Raw genomic sequence first — 26,997 nt, 5'->3', positions numbered from 1 at the left:
GCAGTGTCATAGAGTGGTACAGTATGAATTATCAACTGTAATCTCCATACTTCCGTCGTCGCTGGGTCAAAATCCTGGAACCCCCTCCCTAACAGCACTGTGGGTGTACCTACACCACATGGACTGCAGCAGTTCAAGACGGCGGCTCACCACCACCTTATCAAGGACCAATTAGGGATGGGCAACAAATGTTGGTCTCGTCAGCAATGCCCATACCCCATGAATGAAAAAATATGCAAAATTCGAATCACTGTTGTGCTACTGGAGTAAATAAGGTAACTTTAAAATAAATCATAGTTAAGGGACAGCAGTTGATATGTCTACAGCGAAAACATTGTAGGTCAGCTAAATCTGGCTGTTACAACTAATGAACATGTGAAAAGAACGGGCAAGAAAAGAGAATTAGGTCCATCAAGACTGACCCATCCAGCTGACTGGGGAACGTCACATATCAACCAACACCCACCAAGTAATGATGTGTAGAGGCACAAAACCAGCAAGAAACTGCCAACTATTTCAGGGTATCTCTTCAGAATCAGCTGCTCCATTATAATCAATATGATGTTACAGAAAATCACACCAATCTTTACTGATAAAGGAAATAAATGCATGTGATTAAGGCAGTATGTCAAACTTTGTTTTGCCAAGCCCCTCTTCAGATTCATGCCCCATTCACAGCTCCCTTCTTTTTCTGAGAAACATTATTTTGTAGACCCCTAGAAGATGGAAGAGCTGAATACGATTGGTTTCAAAAGCTGGGAAAAAATTGAAAGAAATTCAAAATGCTCACTCTGCCTTCAATTATGATGGAGTTGTGTGTCTCAAATTGCCAACTGCTTCAAAGAGCTCTATTTTCCTGCAGCAATCAGGAGATGCCACAGAAATGTTTTCCACTTTAACTGATGCAGCCTCGACTAGCTAGAGGAGATTCATTATGGAGTGCTTACAGCACGGTGCGGGGACCTATCAGAGCTACTGCTGGTATTAACATTAAGCAGTTACTATGCACCAGAAACTGCACTGATGTGTCCAATGCCCACCCATAAATCAGTGCAAACATCCTGCACTTAGATTGGCTCGTATACATCTCCGAGAACTATACGAGGCTATAGTGGTGCCTCTTGTTCTTAGCTTTCCAGCCACCCATCCTCACGCTTCAAGAACGACTCACTGCACCCCTGGTTTAGGCACCTCTGCCCTAAGGAAATTAACCAATCTCCAGGAGGCTGCACTTGTCCATGTCTCATCACAATTTCAACCAACTAATCTCCATAACTGGAAAAGCACTGCTATAAAACTCAAATCTTGAAAATTACACTTTAGTTAGGACTAAAATTACAATTGAAAAGCCATCAAACATAATTCCAAAAAGTACTGCGCCACTTCAGTCTCTTATTGCCTTGCACTAGCCCTGGCTTCTACTAGTTCAACTTTAATTTGCCACTAAGGGACTTGCAGAAAGTTTGTTGGCAATGCTTTCGTTCTTAGCTTCTGCTTGCTATTCCCCCCCACCCCCCCCAAGATAGCACAGTTGAAGTCTGAATAAACTGAGTAAGACTGCAAACCTATGTTCTGCCTCACTAATGCACAGCACCATGTGTGAAGTTGCAATATGCTATCAGTTGTCTCTGCAGAAAGGTCATCCAGCATCCCCACAGATGCTGCCAGACCTGAGCATTTCCTGCATTTTCTATTTTTATTTCAGATTTCCAGCCTCTGCAGTATATTGCTTTTGTGTGTGTCTCTGGCCATTGGATTGTAAGTACCATTGGTTAACAAGCTCGATGCTAAGGGCAAGAGTACAAAAGTAATAATAAATTTGAACAAAATATTTGTTAGGTCACAGTTATAATATTAGGTGCTGTTTTGGACACCCCATTATAAAAAGGACATTAATACCAGAAAGAGTAGACACAAAGGATTCACCAGGATAATGCCAGGGATTTTAAAAAATAGTTACGCGGAATGACTTGAGATACTGTAACTATTTCACAAGAGCGGAGATGGCCAAGAGGAGATTTAATAGAAGTTTTAAATTTTGGGTTTTGATAAAATTGAATGCGGAAATAGTAATTGCTCTAGTTGGGGAGTCAGTAATGAGGGGCTATCAATATAAAACTGTCACTGAGACTGTGAAAGGAGAGCTCAGAAGACATTTCTTTATACAAAGAATTGGTGAAGCATGGAATGCTTTGCCACTGGCAGAAACTACTGCATCTTTTAAAGGAATATTGAATAAATATTTGAAGCAGATGCTGATACTTGGCAATGGGAAGAGAGTGGTGCAGTGAGATTAATTTTTGATTGCTCTAACAAACAGCTGGCATAGACATAATGGCCAGAATGTCCTCCTCCTGTGCTGTAAACCTCTAAGTTTTCTTTAAAAAAACTTTGTGAATTACCAATGTATTTAGTTAAAAAATTTATACTCATTCTAAAGGAATATTAGGTAGACTTGTCTGGCTAAAATTGTAGCAGGACTAAAGGCTTACAATATCGGCGGTTCTACGGCTAGACGTTACAACACAAACTGTAGAACTATCAAACAAGGATCAACCCAATAGCAATTCCTCAGTCCAACTGATTCATTTCATGGTGTCAATGGGAATTGGAAATAAAGGCAGCCTGTTGGAATACCAATGATAGAGAAGCCTACTGTGGAAGTCGTACATTACACAATCGAATGCAACTGGCTTTCTTTTTTTTTAAAAAAGCAGCCAGGAAAATATCATATCTACCAAATTCATGTTCTTACTTCATATAATTACAGCAGGCACAGGTTAGAGCAAATTCCTACATTACTTCAGAACAGATTCATCTCAATAGAATGACTTATCATTATTGCCCAAATTAGATTCACAACAATGCCTTGAACACAAAGGTGAGATAAATTATAAATGTTAGCATAATTTCCAGTCACAAAACTATCCCAACTTGGCACACCTACCTTGACCAGGTTATTGCAGAACCAGTACACTCCTCCCATATGTAGCAACGCCTCAAACACGTGGATGGAGCGGCTGTCCACCCAGCCTTTATTCAGTATGTCGTTGAAGTTAGTGATGAGCACCTCCTTAATTGGTTTCTTCACTGGCAGCAGGTTCCGGTATGGGATGGGATCCAGGTTTGCTGAAGGAAACTTGATGGAGGTTGCAGTCTGCTGCAGGACATCAGCACACATCTGCTCCAAGATTAGGCTCATGATAACCACTCTGGAAAAAAGATAGGAGCACTAATAATGGGCTCTCTTGATGACATAAAAGCAAAATACTGCGGATGCTGGAAATCTGAAATAAAAACAAGAAATGCTGGAATCACTCAGATGCTGCCAGACCTGCTGAGTGGTTCCAGCATTTCTTGTTTTTATCTCTTGATGACATAGTGAGTCAAGGCACTGACTATGTACTAAGCCTAACAGACCCTGAAGACCTCATATAAAATAAAAACAAGAAATGCTGGAACCACTCAGCAGGTCTGGCAGCATCTGTGGAAAGAGAAGCAGAGTTAACGTTTCGGGTCAGTGACCCTTCTTTGGAACTAGCAAATATTAGAAATGTCAAAGGTTATAAGCAAGTGAGGTGGGGGTGGGACAAGAGATAACAAAGGAGAAGGTGTAGATTGGACAAGGCCACATAGCTGACCAAAAGGTCACGCAGCAAAGGCAAACAATATGTTAATAGTGCGTTGAAAGACAAAGCATTAGTACAGAAAAGGTGTTAACGGACTGAATATTGAACAGCAGCAAGTACAAACATGAAAAAAACAGTGGGTAAGCAAACTGAACAAACTAAGATGAAATGAAAAACAAAAAAAAAATTGTGAAAAATGTAAAAAAGAAAAGAAAAAATAACTAAAAATGAAAGTAAAATGGGGGGCCCCTCATGCTCTGAAGTTATTGAACTCAATGTTCAGTCCGGCAGGTGTAGTGTGCCTAATCGGTAAATGAGATGCTGTTCCTCGAGCTTGCGTTGATGTTCACTGGAACACTGCAGCAAGCCCAGGATAGAGATGTGAGCACGAGAGCAGGGGGGAGTGTTGAAATGGCAAGCAACCGGAAGCTCAGGGTCCTGCTTGCGGACTGAGCGGAGGTTTTCCGCAAAGCGGTCACCCAGTCTGCGCTTGGTCTCCCCAATGTAGAGGAGACCACATTGTGAGCAGCGAATACAGTATACTACATTGAAAGAAGTACAAGTAAATCGCTGCTTCACCTGAAAGGAGTGTTTGGGGTCTGGGATAGTGAGGAGAGAGGAGGTAAATGGGCAGGTATTACACCTCCTGCGATTGCAGGGGAAGGTGTCATGGGAAGGGGACGAGGTGGTGAGGGTAATGGAGGAGTGGACCAGGGTGTCGCGGAGGGAACGATCCCTTCGGAATGCTGACAGGGAAAGGGAGGAGAAGATGCGTTTGGTAGTGGCATCACGCTGGAGGTGGCGGAAATGGCGGAGGATGATCCTTTGGAAATGGAGGCTGATCGGGTGGAAAGTGAAGACAAGGGGAACTATCACGGTTCTGGGAGGGGGGAGAAGGGGTTAGGGCAGAGGTGCGGGAAATGGGCTGGACACGGTTGAGGGCCCCGTCAACAACAGTGGGGTGGAATCCTCGGTTGAGGAAAAGGAGATCATATCAGAAGCACCGACATGGAAGGTAGCATCATCAGAGCAGATGCGTCGGAGACAGAGAAACTGGGAGAATGGAATGGAGTCCTTACAGGAGGTAGGGTGTGAAGAAGTGTAGTCCAGGTAGCTGTGGGAGTCGGTGGGCTTAAAATGGATATTAGTAGACAACCTATCCCCAGAGATGGAGACAGAGAAGTTGAGGAAGGGAAGGGAAGTGTCAGAGATGGACCATGTAAAGGTGAGAGAAGGGTGGAAATTGGAAGCAAAGTTGATGAAGTTTTCTAGTTCGGGGCGGGAGCAGGAAACGGCACCGATACAGTCATCAATGTACCGGAAAAAAAGTTGGGGGAGGGGGCCCGAGGAGGACTGGAACAAGGAATTTTTGACATATCCCACAAAAAGACAGGCATAACTAGGACCCATGCGGGTACCCATTGCAACACCTTTTACTTGAAGGAAGTGAGTGGAGTTGAAGGAGAAGTTGTTCAATGTGAGAACAAGTTCAGCCAGGCGGAGGAGGGTGGTGGTGGATGGGGACTGGTTGGGCCTCTGTTCAAGGAAGAAGCGGAGAGCCCTTAAACCTTAATCCTGGTGGGGGATGGAGGTGTAGAGCGATTGGACGTCCATAGTGAAGAGGAGGCAGTTGGGACCAGGAAACTGGAAATTGTCAAAATGACGTAGGGTGTCAAAGAGTCCCGGATGTAGGTGGGAAGAGACTGGACCAGCGGAGAAAAGATAGAGTCAAGATAGGATCATCAGGCTGTGCTGAGCTGACCTCAGATAGATGGTAATTACAATTGGTCACAGTACCTGTGGACGAGGGAAGCAATAAAATTAATCAATGAACTTTCAATTTATTTTCCAATGATTTCTGCCGGAACAGCACACGTGGGTGAAGAATGGGCTTGGCTGTGATACTGAGTAGCCTATCTAGACTTTCACATGAAGAATGACCACTTTGGTAAGGTTTTAGAGGGGTGCTTACACTGATAGAACAACAACACACCATAAACAGTGCCTCCAGCAGAGGAAGGGAGAAAACTAGAGGGAAAAAAAAAATACTAATATAAATCAGTCTAAAAACAAGGCACAACTTCATTATCTTCATTATGTCTTGCTGCAATTATACAAGGCCTTGGTGAGACCACATCTGGAGTATTGTGTGCAGTTTTGGTCTCCTTATCTGCGGAAGGATGTTCTTGCTATGGAGGGAGTGCAGCGAAGGTTCACCAGACGGATTCCTGGGATGGCAAGACTGACATATGAAGAGAGATTGGGTTGATTAGGCTTGTATTTGCTGGAGTTTAGAAGAATGAGAGGGGATCTCATAGAAACCTACAAAATTCTAACAGGACTGGACAGACTAGATGCAGGAAGGATGTTCCCGATGGCGGGGGAGTCCAGGACCCGGGGTCACAGTCTAAGGATAAGGGGTAAGCCATTTAGGACTGAGATGAGGAGGAATTTCTTCACCCAGAGAGTGGTGAACCTGTGGAATTCTCTACCACAGAAAGCAGTTGAGGCCAAATCATTAAATGTATTCAAGAAAAGTTAGATATATTTCTTAGGGCTAAAGGAATCAAGGGATACAGGGAGAAAGCGGGAACAGGGTGCTGAGTTTGGATGATCAGCCATGATCGTATCGAATGGTGGTGCAGGCTCTAAGGGCCAAGTGGCCTACTCCTGTTGCTATTTTTCTGTTTCTATCTTCTGCTGCTACTGCCAAAATGCATCCAACGGTATCCAACTTAACCACAGCTGTAGCTGTACCAGCCAGTCACAAAATTAATGTCAAAGATTGAGACAAATGCGGCTCCTTGGGGATTAAAACAAAATACAAAAGAGGACACTTATACAACCAGATGCTGCAATTTGTGCTTGTATTATGGAGAAACATGAAGTTGAGGTAAGATGATTATTGCTAAATTGAGAGCTAATGCTAAAATATAATGTATTGACATATCTATACTGAACCAGGATGAGGGCCTATTGAAAATGCATTGTGACAATATTTGTAATACTTAGGTTGGAAAAAAACAACAGATTATTTCTCTATGCTTGTGCATAGAAATATAAAGAAATTCTGGGAACTGCAATTTGTAACAAATTTTTAAGTGAAATAAACAGGCACTTATGAGCCAGTTTAAAGACCTATATTGAAGAGGGGGGAAAGAGAAGATGATGAGGGAAAATGAGACACAGTCAGCTACATGGCCACCAATCCATTCAACATTATAACTTGCGTAGAACAGAAAAGGATGGTGTGGAGCTGAACAGCTCTGGGTGCTGCCCAGATTCAGGAAGACGAGATCAGCTCCCAATCTCAACCATTACGGGCACAAAATAGACTCTAGCAGTTAACCTGACAAGAAATGAAGAAAATGAAGGGTACACTCCTTCCCTGGTTAGCTTGGACACATTTACTTACAGGCTTCTTCAGGGCAGCAATAATAGAGACCTGGAAGCAAATCATTCACCTACCCTTTCAGCCTGGGAAGGCTTGAGAAAGGGGAAATAAAGAGAAAAGGAGGCAGTCCTCAGACTCAAACAGAGCAGATTTTCTGGGTTCACCTTCCAATGCTGAAATGCAATGAAATTACCTTTCATTGTAGAATTGAAGGGTGTTCTCTGCATACAGCGGTGTTACAAGCTGGCAGATCATCTGTAACGGTTTCTCACGCTCTTCCAGGCCCAACATCCTAACATGCGCCACTAACCATGCCACCGCACAAATTGCCATGCTGCAAATCTTCCCCTTGATGTTATCAGTGATTTTCTGGCTCAGATTAAAAATAGAACAATAAAGCAATGATTCTCACAAATTTACGAGTTAGAGAACACGCACTAACTGGAAGGAATTAGGAGCGATAAACTACTTTTACCTGCTTTAATATAGACACGACCATCTGATCCATTATAATAGGATCATGAAATGACCCCCATTGACCCTGCCCTGTTATGCCAGTGTTTTGCCCATGGAATGACAGCCATTACATATACTAGTTTATTGAGGAAGTTGGAGCTTTCGCGAAATCTGTTTTGAGACTCTGTTGATTGGCCTTCATGTCCATTTCCTCAATTTCAATTCACGCTGGTTTCAGGCGACAGACAACACCAGGTTTGAAGTTTGTGCTTTTTATTTTAGTTTACACAACAGTGGAGTTGTGTGAATTTGTATATAAACCCAACTTTACTTCCTAAGCTAAGCTACAAGGATAGTGTAACAATTTTGGACACAAAAACCTCAACTCTTCAAAAGCCGAATGGCATTTGAAATGGAATAAAGCACAAGGGTTCAACAACATAGGCTCAAAATAAACAAGAGGGGAAAAAAAGGGCAACCGGATTAGATGTAAAAGTAATAAAACTGTGATTTTAGAGTCTTTGGAACAGAAGCAGAGGTTATGACTTCAACATCAGAAAAATACAAGATCGTCTGGAATTCAGAAAGAACATCTTTATTTCTGCATTCATGGTTTCTTAAAAAGATTGCAATAGGCATCTGGTACACTAAGCAAGGAGGTGATCTACTCTCATTTTCCCAGGTCACTTATTCTGCAATTTTCTCTCCTCTTCTCAGTGTTGACACCTACTGGGGTATAGCTTCACTGGCACCAGCCGCCCTCTGATACCTTGCTCAGCGCATTATTGTCCATCTTAGCAGACTATTCTACAATCTAAGATAGAAAGTCCAATATTTTCCTTGCCTACAGCCTAATTACATGCACTTCCAGCAGGAATTACTCAATAGCGATCAGGAGTGGGAACCCTGGCTAATTTTTCTTTCACTGCCACCCTACTGAAATCAGCTAACTTAGCACAAGCAAGGAATGAATCATTTGGTTTGTGTAGCTTAATTGAATGGTGACTTTACCAATTAGATCTTGAGCTCAGCACGCTTTCAGATCGTGACGCAGTCCAGAGGCAGTAATCTGGAGCAACAACCTCTCCAATATTTTTTTGTTGTGAGTGGCCTATTCATTTAAGTGTGTGGAATCTTTAAATTTTTTGCACGGCTACGTCCGAGCGGTAACAGAAAGGGACCGACTTGTGCTCATCCTGTGCTGGAACCTCTGGGTTTGTGTGTGGCCACACAACTTATATGTAACATTGATCTGCAGCCTAGTTCGGTACTGATGAAATGCACAACTACCTTATATCTGATCAGTACACATCCCTCACATCACAGCATAGCAAAACTACAGCATTACCTGCACAGCTTCAAACGTCAACAGTCCATGCTCCCAAGCATTGAGGACCTCCAGGATAGCTGCCGGTGTACAGGAACATACTTCATGCCATTTCACCTGGCTTGAAAGTAAAATGAAAAAGGAGTGTGGTTACACCTTGGATATGCTACACTATTCCAAATGGCAATATGGTAACAGATGTTTAGGGGAAAAAACCCAGCAAAAACAGATGGGTAGAAAAATAAAGGTACAACGCACTAATTGAACACTTAAAGATAGAATTAAAATCACAGAAAGAGCATACAAAAAATTAATAATTACACAGCTTCATCACTCAAACATCTATAAATTTAAAGTAGTTCTTTCTGATACTGACTGACATTGAATAATGTGAATTTGAAGTACTGGTTCTTGGAACAGTAAATTTGACTTATCGCTTTTAGGTACTAATCAAATTTCTAGTTGTTATTTGTTTCAAGAGTTTTCAGTTCTATATATGGAACTGGTGGTCAGAAGATCTGCATCAGTATACCATTTAACAGGCACAATACGTACCACAAAACCAGACTGTATAATCTACAATTAGCAAAAACTGTAAATGTCTCAGGCATATCACAAATTCAACTGTTTGAACAATGCAACTGCTCACCACATAACCTGATCCACATAAGGGTTAATAAAATTCAGCAAGTATTGAAATTTAAAAGAAAAACAAAAGAGCTAGGAACACACAGCATCTGAAAAAAGGCAGGATAACATGTACTGCTAAGTCTTGCACACATCATGCTCCAAGATAGGCACGAGTTACTGAACTATCCGAGAGATAATTGAGATCAGACAAACTATTCCAAGCCTCTGCACGAGTGCAGGGGACTCTCACTTCACTATGCAGGAAATACAGAGCACCTCCTGCAACAAATAGAAGGAATAAAGGCAGGTTACTCTTTCAGGATTTAGATCCAATCAGTTCTGAAGTAGACCCTTCATCAGAACTGAATTCTGACAGAAGATCTATACCCAAAACATTAACCTGGCTTTTCTTTGACCAGTTGGTAAAGGACCTGTTATGTACTTAGCATTTTCCATTATTTCATAGCAGAAATATTAGCTATTACTGGCAGTTTCAATGCCTTTCTCCCGCCCTTTTTAAAAAAAAAAGTTTTTCGTACCGATTTCTCCTGATGGCACCTGACCACGTTAACTATTTTGTCTAGAAATTAACATACTGTAAGAACAGAGAAAACTGCAGCGCTAAGTCCTGCACAGTTGCTGCTCAAAACAATGCATGAAATATTTAACATTCTGAGAGGGCAACTGAGATCAGTCAAATCATGTCAGTCAATACACAGGTGGACGAGACTCTCACTGTTCTACATGTCAAAAATAATCATCACGCAGAATGACTGAAAACCAAAAGCATGCTGCAACATACACAAGCTTCATTTCAGTAGAGGAGTTCAGATGAGCCACCAGAGACTCCACTTTAGTAGGGTCGGCACGGAACCCCTGTTCTGGGTTTAAGATCTTCCCTTCCTCGGGCATGCAGGTCAGCATCCATGTCTCAAAGAACACTACCTCCCCTAATGTGCTGGGCTCTGACAGAATTACCTAGAACCAAGACACAGTCAAAGTCACCAGTTCTTCCTGCAAAATTAGAATTAAATGACTGCAGCAACATAGAACAAATTTACATTTATATAGCACGTTACATGTCCTCACGATGCCCATAAGCTAGCAAAAAAAGGTTGGATGATATAATTTCACAACAGCTATTCATAGATCTTGTCAAGAAATCAAGGTACTATATCATGGTGTCGGATAAAATCTATCAAATAATTTTATAACACTATGATTGGATCCACAACCTCTCAGACTGTTGCTGAATTTAAACACTTTAGCACCAGACTTACAGCCAGTGTGAGGAGCCAAAACAGCAAAGGCAGTATTCTCTCCATCTGAGAGTCAGGTAATTGGATGCAGTTTCTCTCTGATAACTCCCTCATGATTTTGAACATCTCTATCAAATCTCCTCTCAATCTTCTCTTCTCTAAGGAGAACAGCCCCAGTTTCTCCAACCTATCCATGTAACTGATGAAGGAGATGAGTCAGCCCGACCAGTTTGTGCTTCCAAATAAGCCCCATCAAAGCATCCAAGATAAGAATGAGAGCTACCATTTGCATGCAGTATCTGATACATAAATAAGTACAAACAGGGGAGAACGTTTGGACCAACAAAGTGCATTTGTGATGATGTAGGTATGGGAATAGTTATCAGAAGTATCTGAATCTTCATTCAGTGGTAGCAATTTGCAGCTACAAGAGTGACTATGTTATCATGATGGTGATGCCTAAATATAGTATGCTTGCCATACACAGCAAATTTAATTTCTAACAGATTTACAAGCCCAGGTTGCACTTACATCGGATCCATAAGTCTGAGCAACGTGGCACAGCATGAGGAAGGAAATGTCAAACAGCAGTGCTCGGACGGATGCTGCTTTTGCTGGAAACAAGGAAAGGCAGAACATATCAGTCAATGGGTTTTATTTAGGTAGCCTTAGGGTGGCAAAAATTTTATGCTGGGTTATGTAAAACCTAACAAGAACTTTTTAAGAAGTCAGTGAGCTAACTTTATCGCAAAACTGGTGTCACTAGAGTGCTGAAACCATTGTGTAATACTTGCTTTCCATTTTCATACTTATAATTTAGTGTATTCCACAAGATTTATAATTACCCAGGTTTTAAGCGCCATCTGGTGTTAGATCTGTACTCTGAGATTTAATATTAAAATAGGTCAAGTCCATTTAGCGATGCATTTTACCCAAGGCATCTGACAAGCTGTACGCACCAAATAAAAAGACTCACTTCCAATGAACACATATTTTTGCCTGTCTAGATCTGCATATCTGTATCCAATTAACATGGGAAAATCAACAAATAACCGACAGGATACAGCCTCTTTACCAATCAGTCATGGGAGTGTAACCACATCACTCTGAGCATTAAAGGAAGGTCAGCGATAGCTAAAGTTCAATCATTACAAAGCAGAATCCTTTTCTTGGTACTTTTGTAACACATCATTCCTTTCTCTTAATACAGAAAGTGTACCGAGCTACCCACATAGCTACTTTACTGGGTCACTGCAATAGTGACCATATAAATGCACTCTCTGCTGTTAGCTCATCTCCACCAATGTGGACAGGAATTGTTCTCAGGATCCCTCAGCGTGGTGGAGCCAGGGTTGCAACTCCTGACTGCTATCCAATCACCCCTACTGGGAAGAGTAAGTGTGTGGACAGACATCTTGGTGTACAGTTATGATGACCCACACAATGGAATGGTCAGTATTTATTTTCTGTGGTGACACAGGAAGATTGGGCAGTTGGGCCACATTAAGCCACATCTCAACCCAATATGATTCAGAAAAGAAGTGCACAAACAAGCCTGGAAAAAAGTTTCTTTCAGTAAGTTATTCTAGACCCATAGCGCATTTACTTTGAAGATCATAATTATACTTACATCCCTCCCCGCTGATGTGCTTGGCAAATTCATTTAATCTGAATAAAACACAACAGAATTGGAGAAAATGTGGATTAGAGGTTCAAGGTTGCTATCCTTATAACCACAAATCAGAATGATCAATACCAGGAGAAATCAGACAGACAGTCACATGGTTCCCACAGACGAAACAGCTTTGAAAAAAACAGACAGTAGGCATTACATGTTTAATACTAGCAGATTGCTCATGCTGTTGCTGATAGCAAATCAGATGTTGCATTGTTTTATATTGTAATGCATGCCGGAATATTATAACTTGCATGTCCCTGTGAGGTCACAGTCTAATTACCACTTTAGCCCATCTGTCAAGGCAACCTCCAGCTTTGACATTTCCTATTGGTTTCCTAGCCATCCTCCACGTACTGTAATCTTCAGCACATCGAAAACTCTACTGCCTGTATCCTATCCCACACCAGTCTTACACAGCTATCATCCCTATGCTTGCCCAAATAAAAACAGAAAATGTTGGAAATATACAACATGTCAATCAGCAAGGGAAGAGAGGAGTCAATGTTTCAGATATTTAGCTTTCGTCAGATACTAACCAACCCTGTTGTTTATTTCCTGCATTTTCTGTTTCTGCTTATGATTAGTCAAATGCAATGGTACTCATCTGAGAAATTAAACCATTCATAGAAGCTTGTTATCCTTGCTAAGAATAGATCAATCTGGTAGAAATTATATCAGAAAGGAAATTACTACCATCAACAACTATGACAATATTTTTATTGTAAAATTTATTGCACTTACTTGACAAATTTCCTAGCAAAGGATTTCAATTTCCCAGTAGCAGCAGCAGCTGCCAGTAGCAAGTCCAAGCTCTTCCCAGAAAGCATATGGCCCAGAACTCCCAGAAGTCCCTCAGGAGATTTGGAATGGTCTGCATCCATGGTCTGAAGGAGTACAGAGCGAGTAGTTTAAATAATGCAGCATATTGCATCTACATAAATGGTGTTGAACATGAAACACGAATGCCTATAATGCAGAAGCTCTTTGGAACTTAGGTATAGTTAGGGTATACCATGTTACAACAGTGACATTAATATACATGAGAGCTTACACACATATGTAACAGGAATATAACATTCCAATTCTTAACTACTGTCATGGAAGTGTAGTTTTTTTTCTCCCCTACTTCAAAACTAAGGGGGTCTGTGTACCTTTAAGGCAGAGACTTTTTGAATCCCTGGGCACAGTGTGCCAGCAGCAAGTCTGTTTCCTAGGCAACAGCAGGAGAGAGAGAGGGCCATCTGCTATAATGTATCAGTTAACTGTGTGTAAAGACTGGCTAAAACCAGTTTAATCTAGAGACCAGCAAAGCGTGCTTACTGAAGGAAGGATCCCTCTCTCCTAGCAGAAAATCTACATTGAACTACCAGCTGTGTATTGCCTAAAGAGGGGAAAAAACCCTGGAAAAGAACATTTGCATTGTTGGTGTGAAGTTTCTACTGAAAGACTGCCAATTTAAAAATCCAAACAGACCTCTTGCTATACTACTTATTGAAAGAACTGTGTGATGCCTGCTGCAACCGAAGTGCTTTGAATGGCTATCCTTTAAAGACTGTTCATCAAATTCTTCTGGAGACTTTGAGTGGCATCTGACTATTCTACTCTGGCATACCTCACCAACCGGGAACGTAAATCACCAGGACTTACAACCCAGCTACTTATTTATTCCTAAGAAACATCATTTTTAAACCGGTTAACCGTTGGTTTTTGAATGTATGTGTTTGCATGAAGGTGAGGATAATAAGAAGGTATAAGGTCTTCAGACAAAGGTTTATCTCAATAGTGTTTAAAATTTAGTTTATTAATAGTTAATTTGTTGTTGTTTATAGATACCTGGTTTGGTCTATTTTATTCTGGGGGTGGGGGGGGGGGGGTAATTTTTAAGTTTAGTTTAGAGATACAGCACTGAAACAGGCCCTTCGGCCCACCGAGTCTGTGCCGACCATCAACCACCCATTTATACTAATCCTACACTAATTCCATATTCCTACCACATCCCCACCTGTCCCTACCACCTACCTATACTAGGGGCAATTTATAATGGCCAATTAACCTATCAACCTGCAAGTCTTTGGCATGTGGGAGGAAACCGGAGCACCCGGAGGAAACCCACGCAGACACAGGGAGAACTTGCAAACTCCACACAGGCAGTACCCAGAATTGAACCCGGGTCGCTGGAGCTGTGAGGCTGCGGTGCTAACCACTGCGCCACTGTGTTTAATTTGACTAATTTCCAGTAAATGGAAAAACTTTAATAATATGCTATGACCTGTGGAACAATGGACTGAATTGACAGTGCATTGCTCCCACCTCGGTCGTAACACCATCAAGTAACATTTTGATAACTGAACAAAAGAGTAATGATACAATATCTGAGTCACAATATTGGATCACTTAATTTCAATTAATCATGATTCAAAAGTGCATGGGTCGACTCATGTCCAACAGCAATTACTTTGAGAAAGGTAAAACCTTATTTCCTGGAACTTTCATAAATTTAGGCTGGATTTTAATTCAAGGACTGGAAGTAACACCACACCCAGAAAGTAAATGGTGTCTCAGTGTAAAGTCTTGTCCAAAAGATGACACTTCTGACTGTGCAACACTCTCAATACTACACTGAAATATCAGCCGAGATTATATACTCAAATTTCAGGAGGTGGGTTTGAACCCATGATCTTTGGAAGCAAAGGTGCAAGTACTACCTTTGAGCAAAGGCTGACAAAATTCTGCACAAAAATTTAAATGGTTAATGAAAACAAAACATAAAAATTCACCTTTAAAATATTAGTGACTGTGGGTTCTGCACGCAGAATAAGGCCTGGATTGGGCTGAATACTGGCATTTTCAGCAGATTTGAGTCTTGGAGCCAACTCCCTGTCTGCTGTTCTGCAACATGAAACAGAAAAAGAGCTTCAGATATCAGAAGTAACCTTAAACTTGTCTGAATATCCCCAAGCAATTTGATCTGGTCCGTTGATCTTAAGTGGAGCCTCATATACGGCAACATCCAGTGGCAAAAATAAGATCACATCTTTGAAACAGCTCTGAATGTCAACCTAAAACAATAGCAGGTGACTAATGTCATTGATCATTCTCCTCCCTTTCCCAGATTAAATTTTCCTTTCATGCTGCAAATTCTATCCCTTCTTACAAATTCCAGATTACAATGTACCTGTAAAATTAGCCATTTAATATATGAGATCATAATTTTCTTCCAGCTGCCCATAAGAGAAAGGTTTGAAAATAAAGGATACTGCCTCTCCAAATTTGAACTACATAATTAGTGATTGAAATTTATGTAAATTATTCAACAGAATCATGTTCTACTTTTATCCTTATACAAAAGAAAAATACTGCAGATGCTGGAAATCTGAAATAAAAACAGAAAATGCTGGAAATACTCAGCAGGTCTGGCAGCATCTGTGGAGAGAAAACAGAGTTAATATTTCAGGTCGATGACCTTTCATCAGCAAAGTTTCTCTCTCTCCACAGATGCTGCCAGACCTGCCAAGTATTTCTAGCATTTTCCATTTTTATTTCTACTTCTATCATTTTTCCTTACACCATAACAGAACAGAATTTGCAAAAACTGTAAAACTTTTCAGTCGTAAAGTAAGCAGTGCTTTTCAGACACTGAACTCCCCAAGTGATACATGCTGTGCAGTGACACTTGGAGAGCAAAAGATTGGCCTTCACCTTTCCTCAAAATGCATCACAGATAGTTATCAGTCTTACCTTTTGTTGACCAGGTTTTTCATGTTACCCTCTGAAAGAAGCCCCAGTTTTCCACATTCCTGAAGCAGGAGACTGACGCAGTCACAGCTATGTTGCGAAGAAGAATACATTAATCCAATGCAGTAGAAGTTAGTTTAATAAAACTGTATCTCTGATTGGTCAAAGCATTGCCCTGAGTCAAGCTGCCTGGTTCAAAATTCAAACAAAACTTGGCAGTTAACTGTCAGTCACTGTAAACTGGTGCATTCTCCATGGCAATGACGTTACCAATCAAAGTTCATTTGCCAAACGATCAGCACTCTCTTCTCATACAGTATAAAGTTGTTGTTTTCCCTTACATTGATATTCTTGCAGATTGTCCTGATGAGTGCAAGACAAAAAGCTTCGACAACATGTCTCTATTTTCAGCAATACTCAAGTTTTGTACTACCAAACAACTATTCTCCGTTTACCTGAGGTCACATCATAGACCAGAAAATTGTGTGTGCAAATGTCGCTCAATTCAAGAGAAAGTATTTTTTTGCCCACTAGCATTGCTACTATTTGTTCTCGCTTCCAGTCTATGGTGCTGCATGTCATGATCACTGCTAAATGATTTGCTTTTTAATCATGTAAACTGTAAGCAACACTGACCTTTGTAATCATAAACACCTATGGAATGGTTGGGTACAGTTTTGCACCTACAGTTCTTAATTTCCTCCACCCTGCTGCAGCCCTACATCTTTATTTTCTCCATGCTTTAAGTACATTCATTAATATTTTAATGAACTTAGGAATGAATGAATGTTTTAATAATGAAAGGGTTTACATTATGGCAATTTTATTTTGCAAATTTTATGCACATCAGGGCGAGCAATGGTAAGTGCTAGGGAATGAAATACATGAAGCATTCCTAAGCCTGCCTGAGCACAGTTAGTTCTTTTGCCCCTCAATGTAGTTCAGCCCCAACCTTAGAAAAGCATCTCTTACTATGTCAAAGGAAACTTTCCCACTTCTTACACCTGTGACCCATTACTACTTTATTGGTACATTATGTGTAGCTTTATAGTATGGATTAATTACCATTTAGATTACATAGGACATATACATCCAGCAGACAGGGAAGGTCCACATTCTATCAGTCTAGGCTGGATTAAAATTCAGAGCCCAGTAACCAATGTGCTAACCCACTGCACCATTCCACTACAGAAGTATAGAAAGCAGAGGACTAGAAAAGAATCCACAGTCCATCTGGCCAGTCCAAAGAAAAAACAATGCCTCTCAATTGACACACTCTGAAATATCTATTCAATTCTCTCTTAACTTTCTTTAAGCCATCTGCCTACAGGGACAGTCTATTTTCCAGATTCACCACCCTCTGCTTAGTTTAATGTAAATTGCCTTTGCACACTTCTAACTGTGAGCTCAGGACCCCAGCTTTTAGAGTTTGTGGCAATCTTTATTACATTGCATGGGTTCAACTTATGCCCTTAAGAATGTTGAATATTTGAATAACAACTCACTTGTGTTTTGTATTTTATAAAACTTTTAATTTAAAATTAAAACCCATTGGAAAGATTTGCAAGCTCGCCTTCCACATTTAGTCCTGAACTCACTAAAACAGCACTGCCCACTGGTATCGTAAAGTACCTTTGGCAATAAAACCTCACCTTTAGTCCTACTTGTCAATCAATACCTGCAAAGCAGTAATTTTAATTTTTTTGCACTATGATTGCCTTTCTAAATTTTAGGACACAGTAAGGATGCAATTCACAACTCTGTGCAATACTCACCATATTGCATGATAGATGGTGATAAGTACTGGGAATCAAGTAAATCAGTGACAAGAATAAGTTCAGTGAGGATGCATTAACAGTGAAGGCAGCTATTCAAACAGATGACCAGAGATGTCAACGAGGCCAAGTGGTTAAGCGCCTGCAATTACTTAGACTGCTCATTCAAGCCGTGTGATTGCAGGGTTGCCCAAATTGCATATCTGCATCAAAAATCAGACAGAGGACTTGTTGGCCCCTCTCCTCCTGGTCTGTGGGCGTGCTACAAACAAACCTTTCGATAGGATTAATTGTGTACATTCTGTTTACCATAAGCTGCCTCATGTGTCAGGAAATTTAAGACACGCTCCTGTTAATGTGTCACTATCGACCTACCCCACCTACTCACCCAGTGCAATTGATCAACATTAGCAGTTCAAATTACCAGTTTCTTTGTATAAATCCTCTCCTAACTGAAAACTGCACTCTACCCACTGATCTAGCATGACAGAAGGATACAGCATTGTTATGAGTAAATTCAGGTCATAATATTAATTAGTACATTAACCTGTTTTAGGGTGGAGCGTAAAGTGCCTTTCAATAGACAAGAGTTTAACTTCAGAGAAAAAACTTTAGAAAGAATAGAGATGCAACCACCACCCAATGTACTAACACACCCAACACATAATAAGGGACCAAAGCGAGTAACACCACTATAGATCTCCAAAACACCCAAAGTCCCGCCCTGCACCTCAAAAATGTGACGCAGCACTCACTTGCAACGTTGATCTGCTTTGTCCAGAAGTGGAGTAAGTTTGAGCAAAAACTCAAAAGCAGTGTTTACATCTTCAGTGAAGTCCTACGCCAAAAATAAGCACAAAAATCATCAAGGCACCAAGAGACTTAAATAAACACCAAGGTACACCCTTGGTTAGTGCAGAGTACATTTTTTTGGAGGGGGGGGGGGGGGGGGGGGTGTCTATATTTCTGACACCTGAACGAGAGAACAGGCTTCAGTTAATGAAGGAACCAACCACAGATGCCGCCCCACCCCCCACCCCACCAGCAATCTGAACTAAGTAAACACCATCTTAACAGCACTTTTTATCTGCCAGCAAGGAACCCATAGTGAATTCGATTTAACATCGTCACTAATGAAAGAGCAAAGTGGTGGGACATGTGAAAAGTAACTCTGTTAAGTTACACGAGAACTATATAAAGCTATGGGTAGAGCAAACCATTTATTTTCAATCAGAAACTAGCATCCTCATTGTTTTTCTTTTTAAGAATGATACTTGGTTAGGAAATTGTGCAGTCGGATAAGTGCATGGATTTTTTGGATTTGTCAGGACATATATGGACATAGGATATGCACCTCAGGTGCTGTAATCTGCAGGGCTACGGACCAAATGCTGGGAGGTGGGATTAGACTGGGTGGATTGTTGTTCGGCTGACACTGACACAATGGGCCAAGTGGCCTCTTTCTGTGCCGTAAACTTTCTATGATTCCTACGCTATCAAAGTTCCCATGAAAGGACATTGATCTGAAACGTTAACTCTGTTTTTGTCTCCACAGATGATGCCAGACCTGCTGAATATTTCCAGCATTTTGCTTTTGTTTTAGATTTCCAGCATTTGCAGTATTTTGCTTTCATAGCATAAAGTTCCTCGATGTTGTCCTTAGAATTTGAGAATCATTTATTAGAAATGTGAACTAGACTAGGTTGATTATCCCTTTAGATTTTTCTCTTCCTCGTTTCACTTCTCTCCATCCCTTACCCGAAAACTGGGAAGCTTATCTTTCTGTCTCCTTTTTATTCTATTTGTTTCACTCTGCAATGCCTCTGAATATATTCAAGTAGCCTTTCAAATAATTTAGTGATGTCCTTTTTGTTTTATTTGTATTTAATTTCCAAAAAATGTTTTTTAAAATACATCATCCACAAGTGCATTAAAGTGCTTGACCTAACATACGAATGCAGCAGAAGCGATGTTCTGCATCCTCTCATGACCCTGAATTGGTTTCTTGTATTCCGCCTCATATTAACCAGTTATTGCCAGGCTTGCTAGTGATACACCAAGCTTGGGTGAATCAATACTAAATATTCTGCTGATATTTACAGCTCAGTAACATGAGACCATCAGCTCAGAGTAACAAAGTAAATCCAATCAGACTGTGGGTGTGGTACAAATAATTAGGAATTAAATGCAAGCCTTAAATTTCATTGAATCTTCCAGCTGGATCATTTCCAAAGTTAAGAAATCCTTGTGTAGAAGATGCACCAAGGCCTGATAAAGTTCCCCTATGTTGGCCGCAGAATTTGAGGATCACTTATTAGAAATGTGGGCGAGACTATGTTGACTACCCTTTCAGATCTTTTGCTGTTTACAAAAACATTTTTTTAAAACGCATCGTTCACGATTGCTTTCTGTAACACAGGTTTTCAGATTCCTCTAGCGGTTATACCCACAAGCCACTGTAAACAGTGCCACAGGACCAATGCATTTGCTGCTTTGTGTCATTTCCCAGAATTGTGGCGAAATTCAAACCATTGTTTCACCCTTTTGTTCACTTAACCAGGTCCAATCTTTCATAGCCAAAGGGAGAGGGGGGACCTACTGTGGACATTAATCTTTTCGATTACAAATAGGCCACACATACTCAGACCGATTAGGTAGATACACGTGGGTCTATTCGCCAACTGACAAAGGTCGTGGTCACATGCTTAACACACTCATACTGAATTCTTCTAAATGTTATTTGCAGGTCAGCATTAAGCTGTTAATTTTAAATGGGCTAACACTTGTGTACAAATAGCGTTAAACTATCACAGGGGCACTTCAGTAATCAGAAAATATACCCTACAGTGCCGCAACAGAGGGAATGCAAGTTTAACCCACACAAGTGATCTTTCTCTCATCACCATTCTCTCTCCCTCTCAACTTTCCTCTGGTTAGTACTAAATTCAAAATATGCCATTCTGCAGTCTTCTTCCACTTGCTGTTCAAATCAAGACTCATCATATTGTCGCCTACTCATTCTCTTCCACTATATCAAAACTGTGGAATTCTTTACCTCCTTCAGTTCTTCCTATAATCTACTGGTATTCATAACCCAAGTATAAGCTCATTCAACCATTGTTTTTTGACATATTTTGTATTTCTACTCTTTTTCAAGCTTGGTAGTATCCTACACTATAGCCCTAGGCCCTTCATCCATGTTTCTCAATCTAAAAGTTAAACTCAACTGGTTATTGCTATTAGCTAAATTACTATGGAGATACAGGTAGACAAAACAAAAACCCAAAACAAAAAGCAACTTACTTTATCTCCAAGAGGATATTTCTTAAGCTTTAGTAATGCTTGTGGAATCTGCAAAGATTAGACACGAGGTCAGTATGATACCATCACTCCTTTCAAACAAATCCATAGGAAATCTTTGGAATTCCAGACAAATACTGTCTTCCAATCAAAAACATGACTGAAATCACTTCCATGGTCTTGAATAGAGCTTGACGAAATCATAAGTTGACTTGATTTCTTCACTATTCTTACGACAAGATAAGTTTGTCTGATAAACATGGTGGGGGAGCGGAGTGTTTGGAAAGGTGGGGGGGTGGTTAAAGCCAGACAGTGGAAGCATTTAAGAGTGAGATGCTAGACATGATGGCATTCTGGAAAGATGGGATGAAATGAACCAAAGGGCCTTCATCAATAGTGTTTCAGTATATCCTGGCTGAATTAACAGACTACCAAGTATGTCTCTTCAGTTCAACATGGCTCCAGTGTCCCTTTGCTATGAATGTCGAACCAAAGAGTCCCTGCCTTTCTCCACTCTCCCAAGGAGGTAAGCCAGTATATGGAGGTTCGGAGACTCGCTAGGCAGACAGGAGGTAACTCATCCCACTAAAAGAGCAAGCAGTTCAACTCATTAGAAAATTACTGAATGCATTTCCTCTCCAGCCTAGTCACTGGCCTGCAGTAAACAGCCCGATTCTTAAAAAAAAAGTATACGTTTACATTTAGAGTGCCAATAAGTGACCTAAAGCTTAGACTAACACAGCAAAAAAAATAATAGGAGCAGGGCTAGGTCAAAACAGCCCTTTGAACCTGCTCCAGCATTCAGTAAGATCATGGCTGATCATCTACATCAACTCCATCATCCTGGACTATCTCCAAATCCTTAAATATTTTGCTGGTGGAACATTAACCAAGGACTAAGTATACAACATACATCCTAATTTTTTCATCTGAATAAAAATAATTCAAATGGGAAACACAACAGATCTACTCAAATATCTCAACTCTATCTATAGCGACATAATATAGTAAATCTGCATATTCAAGGAAGTAATATCGGCTGCAGCTTGTAAAAGCACAAATGTATTTTCCAGACATCAGACAGTGTACTCTGATGTCTTGCACTATAAGCAGGCTACAGCCTGTTCAGATTTTTTTTAAACCAATAAAGACACCAAAACATCAATTTTTGAACAGGATATGAATAATCAAGTACATTTACTGTACTTCAAAACGCCCAAGCTGAACTGCTTAACAAGATTACACCTACAGCTATTGTGGACTAACACGCTATAGCTTGTACACATCCTGTTCCTCTGCAACACAGTGCCACATAGTTTATTTGAGGGACCAGGAATTCCAACAGGAAGAGAACCAGATAGTGTCGTTAAAATGTGTCATGGTCTTTTTTCAAGAAAAAATTCAAAAATTAACTGAGTCATGAAATGAAAGGTGATATCTTTACCTTGAGGAATGTGAATGCAGTCCACTTTAACTCCTCGGTTCCTTCTGGCGATTCAATAAGACCAACAAAACAGGCCTTCCAAATCTCCAGTAAAAAGAGAGGTGAGGGGATTCGCTAAGAAAGAGAAAAGCTACAGTTAATGCTTCCAAGAGCATTATGTATTGTATGTTTAGAATAAAACTCCTTCTGATCAAAATTACTGTATTGGAACCACAGTCTGATTCTCCAACATCAAGTGGCTCAACACAGGTGATATTGCAATGACATCCGCATCTGGCTCAATCCTAATACACATATGCATCAATATAACAGCACGGATATGAACAAGCAAAGATAACCAAACAAGCTATGAAGGACTATGATTCCAGTCCTGCTGGGATCATGTGTCGCTGTTACAATGGCACTTGTTGAATTTGGATTGTAGGAGCATGTATCTGTGCCGCCAGCCAACCGTATATAGATAGCTATGACTGACTCCTGAGTGGCAGAATTATAGAGTCATGGAATAAAGAAGCTAACTTTACAAATGTAGCACGGGCTTACACATTCACCCCAATCTTCCATAACAGAATAACAGCTCCAGGAAATCATAATCGGCAGAATAATAACAAGCTACCTAACTCACTGTTGAATGGTTGCATTCATATTTGAATTCATATTGCTGCGATCCTATTACCCTCAGACTCCACGAGTTATTTCAGTGTTATATCTTCTTGACTGTTTTGCCCTTTATTGAGCAAGCTTCTCAGGAGATTACGCTGGATAGAGCCTTGATCCCAAAATCTGTACACAATTTGTTTAAATCATTGGCCAAAGAGTCTTCTTTTTTCCCCCCCAAACACCATGGATATCAAAATCAAAATGATCAATCAAACCATTTGTTTTCCAGGAACCCACATCCTTAGCTTGCAGACTTTTTATTTAAAAAAGGCACATGGGGATGAAGGGAAAATATTGCAACATTGCTAATTGCCCTTGGTAATGCTGCTATACCTATAGTATAATTTTTTAGCAGCTAGCAGTGAATGCCATAAAACTTTATTTGCAAATCATTATATGTTTGACTCCATGTCAATCTGAACAATTTTGGAAATTTGTTTCACAACATGACAATAAGTCAGCAATGATAACCATTATTTCGACACGAGAGCAATTTTAAAATTCCACTGGATTCCAGTTACCTGCATCCTTTTCACCATGATCAACTGTTCCACGAGTGACTGAGTGTCAGATGTGAGGTTGAGAGTCCCTTCCAACATGATTAGAGCATGAACGGTGGGGAATTCCATCTTAGTGTTCTGCTCAGACTGAGCTGTTATGACTGGAATACTGTAAGTAAATTATATGGCTTAATATGGGATACAAAAACATGGCACTTTATATAACTTTGTGACTTATATGCTTAAGCCACGAGTCAAATAACTTTTCCTCATTCCCCTGTAGAGTTTACATTCATATATGGCACCTTTAAGGTTGTAAAAACATTCCAAATTGCATCCCAGAAGTGAACAATCAGTTTTTTTTATTCCTTCATGGGATGGGAGCATCGCTGGCAAGGCCAGCAGTTATTGCCCACCCCAAAGTGAAAAGTGATGGCAAGCCACCTTCTTGAACTGCTGCAGTCCATGTGGTGTAGGTACACCCACAGTGCTATTAGGAAGGGAGTTTCAGGATTTTGACCCAGTGACAGTGTCACACTCACGTGAGGAACAGTTATGAACTGAAGTAATTATGATCTGTAAAAATGAACTGATGAATTAAACGCCAAAAAATGGACACACTTTTGCTGCAGACAAGATGGAGTATGAGATCAGGTGACCTCTCCTGTACAGCAAATATACACAGGGACTGTTGGAGACCATATCCATCATCACGTCTGAACTAATCCTGGGAGGGCGCATTAAAATTCTAAACAGCCCATGCAATGCTAAATGCCTCCTATCTCTAAGAACTGCACTGACAAAGGTCTTCACAGATAGGGAGACTCTGGATTCAAAGCCAAGATATTAGGTAGGACATAACACCACTTTATCAAGTTAAGCCACATTCAAACCCCATTGTGTATCACGTACAAAGACACTTTATGAACACAACAGGGGAGAGCATCTAAGGTCACTTGACTGAAAACAAACCTGATAAGGTATTTTTCCTAAAAAAAGAGACTTCTCTGAAAAACAGATCAGAAAGCCAGCGAGCCAGGAAGCAGAAGATCCATTCCAGCCAAGAAGACCCTGCCTGTAACATCTTTAAACCACAGAGGCAGAGGCACTGCAAGATGACCTTGAAAAGTCCCCCACCTGAGAAATCATAACAGACTTTTCGCCACCGACTTTGACTGAATCTTAACCAGAGGAGCCTACAATATTTCAGTGAACCAAGAAAAGGAACGTCAGGCTTGCACTGCTGTTAAAAAAAAAAATCCTCCCGATAGACAGAGGTTTCAAAGTGAACTCTTTTTGCAAAAATTGGACTTAAATGCATGCTATCCTCTAATCTCTATCTCTTGTTGTGTGGGTGCAAAGGGGAGTGGGTGAAGTTGCAATATTTTTTGGGTATTGTTTAATAAATATTTTTTCTTTTAATTCTACGAGAAAACCTGTCATTTGTCCATTTATTTGACCCTTAAAACACTCAGGGACTAAAATAGTATTTTTTTTTTAAGAACACTGTCTGCAGTCAATTGAGAGGTGAAAGTGGAAATCATCCACACCATCTCCCTCCTGTCTGTAACAACGACGAAAGAACAGCGATATAGTTCCAAGTCAGGATGGTGTGTGTGAATTTAAGGCGAACATGCAGGTTCTGGTGTTCCCATGCACCTGCTGCCCTTGTTCTTCTAATTGGTACAGGTTGCGTGTTTGGAGGTGCTGTTGAAGATGCACTGACAAGGTGGTGCAGGGAGTGAATGTTTAAGGGGTGCCAGTCAAACAGGCTGCATTGTCCTGGATAGTGTCAAGCTTCTTGGGTGCTGTTGGAGCTGCATTCATCCAGGCAAGTGGACAGTATTCCATCACACTCCTGACTTTTGCATTGTGGATGGTGGACAGGCTTTGGGAAGTCAGAAGGTGAGCTACTCGCGAAAGAATTCCCAGCCTCTGACCTGCTCTTGTAGGCACAGTAATTATATGGCTAGTCCAGTTAAGTTTCTAGTCAATGGTAACCGCCAGGATGTTGATGGTGGGGGGATTCAGTGATGGTAAAGCTGTTGAATGTCGGGGGGGGGGGGGGAGATAGTTACATTTTCTTTTGTTGGAGATGGTCATTGCCTGGCACTTGTGTGGCACAAATGTTACTTGCCACTTATCAGCCCAAGCCTGAATGTTGTCCAGGTCCTGCTGCATGCAGGCACCTGATTCAGCACCTGAGGAGTTGCGAAAGATACTAAGCACTGTGCATTCATCAGCAAACATCTCCACTTCTGACCCCTTATGATGTGGGGGGGGGTGGTGGGGGGGGGCGCGGTGGCGACTGGTATTTAATGCAGGATAAAATATGGCCAGTGGAGTTTTGGCTGAACTGCAAGTTTATGTAGAATGGCATTTGGACGGCCTGGTGAGGAAAAGACTAGAGGAAGTTGCGGCCAGAAGTGATAAAGGTATAGATGAGGGCTTCCAAAGCACTGGACAGACAGTAAGGGTACAGGCAGGTGATACTACGGAGGTGGAAACAGACGGTCTTGGTGATGAATAGGATGTGGATGAAGCACAACAGGACACCGAGGCTACATACTGGTGGATTTAACCTGCATGAGCATGGAAGGAGGTGGGAATGGAATCAGGAAAGATGGTGTGAGCTCAACAGAATGTTTTTGACATTGTCAATATTAAGTTGGAGAAAAGACTTAGTCATCCACAACAGACAGTCGTGACAGTCGAATCGCAAGTGGTTTTGGAGAGGAAAAACTGGCTGTCATCAGATTACATGAGAAAACTGACTCATGCTTGTTGATGTCACCAAGGGGCAGCATATAGGTATTTTATATCCATATATATAAGGAAAGGAAGGTGACCAAAAATGGAATTTTGGGACAGGAGGAAAAGTCATTGCAGAAGAACGTATTATAATATGCTAAACATCATTATCTCAACTGGCAGGGGCTATCTTACATTGACTCATCTCCCCATTATCAGATTGCAACAAGTGTGCAGAGGGATAAATATTGGCTAAAACACTTAGAGTAACTCTTCAATACGTATCTCTCCACTTAAAGAGACACAGAGAGGGGGTTCTTGTAGTTGTATACAAAATACTACGTGAGATGATTTATATATTTATTAAAAAAATTGAACATGTAATACACTTGTAATTGGATAAGTATATCACAATATCAAATATTACGAAGGGATGTACCACATAATCTTATTTCTAAA

At 40.8% G+C, this 26,997-nt stretch overlaps 1 protein-coding gene and 1 non-coding gene across 2 annotated transcripts in view; both read right to left on the bottom strand.

Moving 5' to 3' along the window:
* The window catches only part of med24 (mediator complex subunit 24), a 66,163-nt gene that overhangs the window by 22,676 nt on the left and 16,490 nt on the right, over positions 1 to 26,997 (bottom strand). Inside the window, exons 8-20 of the mRNA XM_068013500.1 lie at positions 23,809 to 23,956; positions 22,628 to 22,741; positions 21,187 to 21,234; positions 18,639 to 18,721; positions 16,112 to 16,198; positions 15,151 to 15,262; positions 13,115 to 13,257; positions 12,326 to 12,363; positions 11,227 to 11,309; positions 10,239 to 10,414; positions 8,828 to 8,927; positions 7,217 to 7,392; positions 2,948 to 3,212 (exon numbers count right to left, since the gene is read on the bottom strand). Coding sequence (XP_067869601.1) covers positions 2,948 to 3,212; positions 7,217 to 7,392; positions 8,828 to 8,927; positions 10,239 to 10,414; positions 11,227 to 11,309; positions 12,326 to 12,363; positions 13,115 to 13,257; positions 15,151 to 15,262; positions 16,112 to 16,198; positions 18,639 to 18,721; positions 21,187 to 21,234; positions 22,628 to 22,741; positions 23,809 to 23,956 — 1,573 coding nt within the window. The remainder of the gene's footprint in view (positions 1 to 2,947; positions 3,213 to 7,216; positions 7,393 to 8,827; positions 8,928 to 10,238; positions 10,415 to 11,226; positions 11,310 to 12,325; positions 12,364 to 13,114; positions 13,258 to 15,150; positions 15,263 to 16,111; positions 16,199 to 18,638; positions 18,722 to 21,186; positions 21,235 to 22,627; positions 22,742 to 23,808; positions 23,957 to 26,997) is intronic.
* LOC137348277 (small nucleolar RNA SNORD124) lies at positions 11,804 to 11,903 on the bottom strand. The gene has a single exon (XR_010969110.1). It is a non-coding gene; the product is annotated as a small nucleolar RNA SNORD124 (small nucleolar RNA).

This window comes from Heterodontus francisci, chromosome 33 (genome assembly GCF_036365525.1).
Source record: "Heterodontus francisci isolate sHetFra1 chromosome 33, sHetFra1.hap1, whole genome shotgun sequence".
Classification (NCBI taxonomy): Eukaryota; Metazoa; Chordata; class Chondrichthyes; order Heterodontiformes; family Heterodontidae; genus Heterodontus; species Heterodontus francisci.
This window is presented reverse-complemented; position numbering and strand designations above follow the sequence as displayed.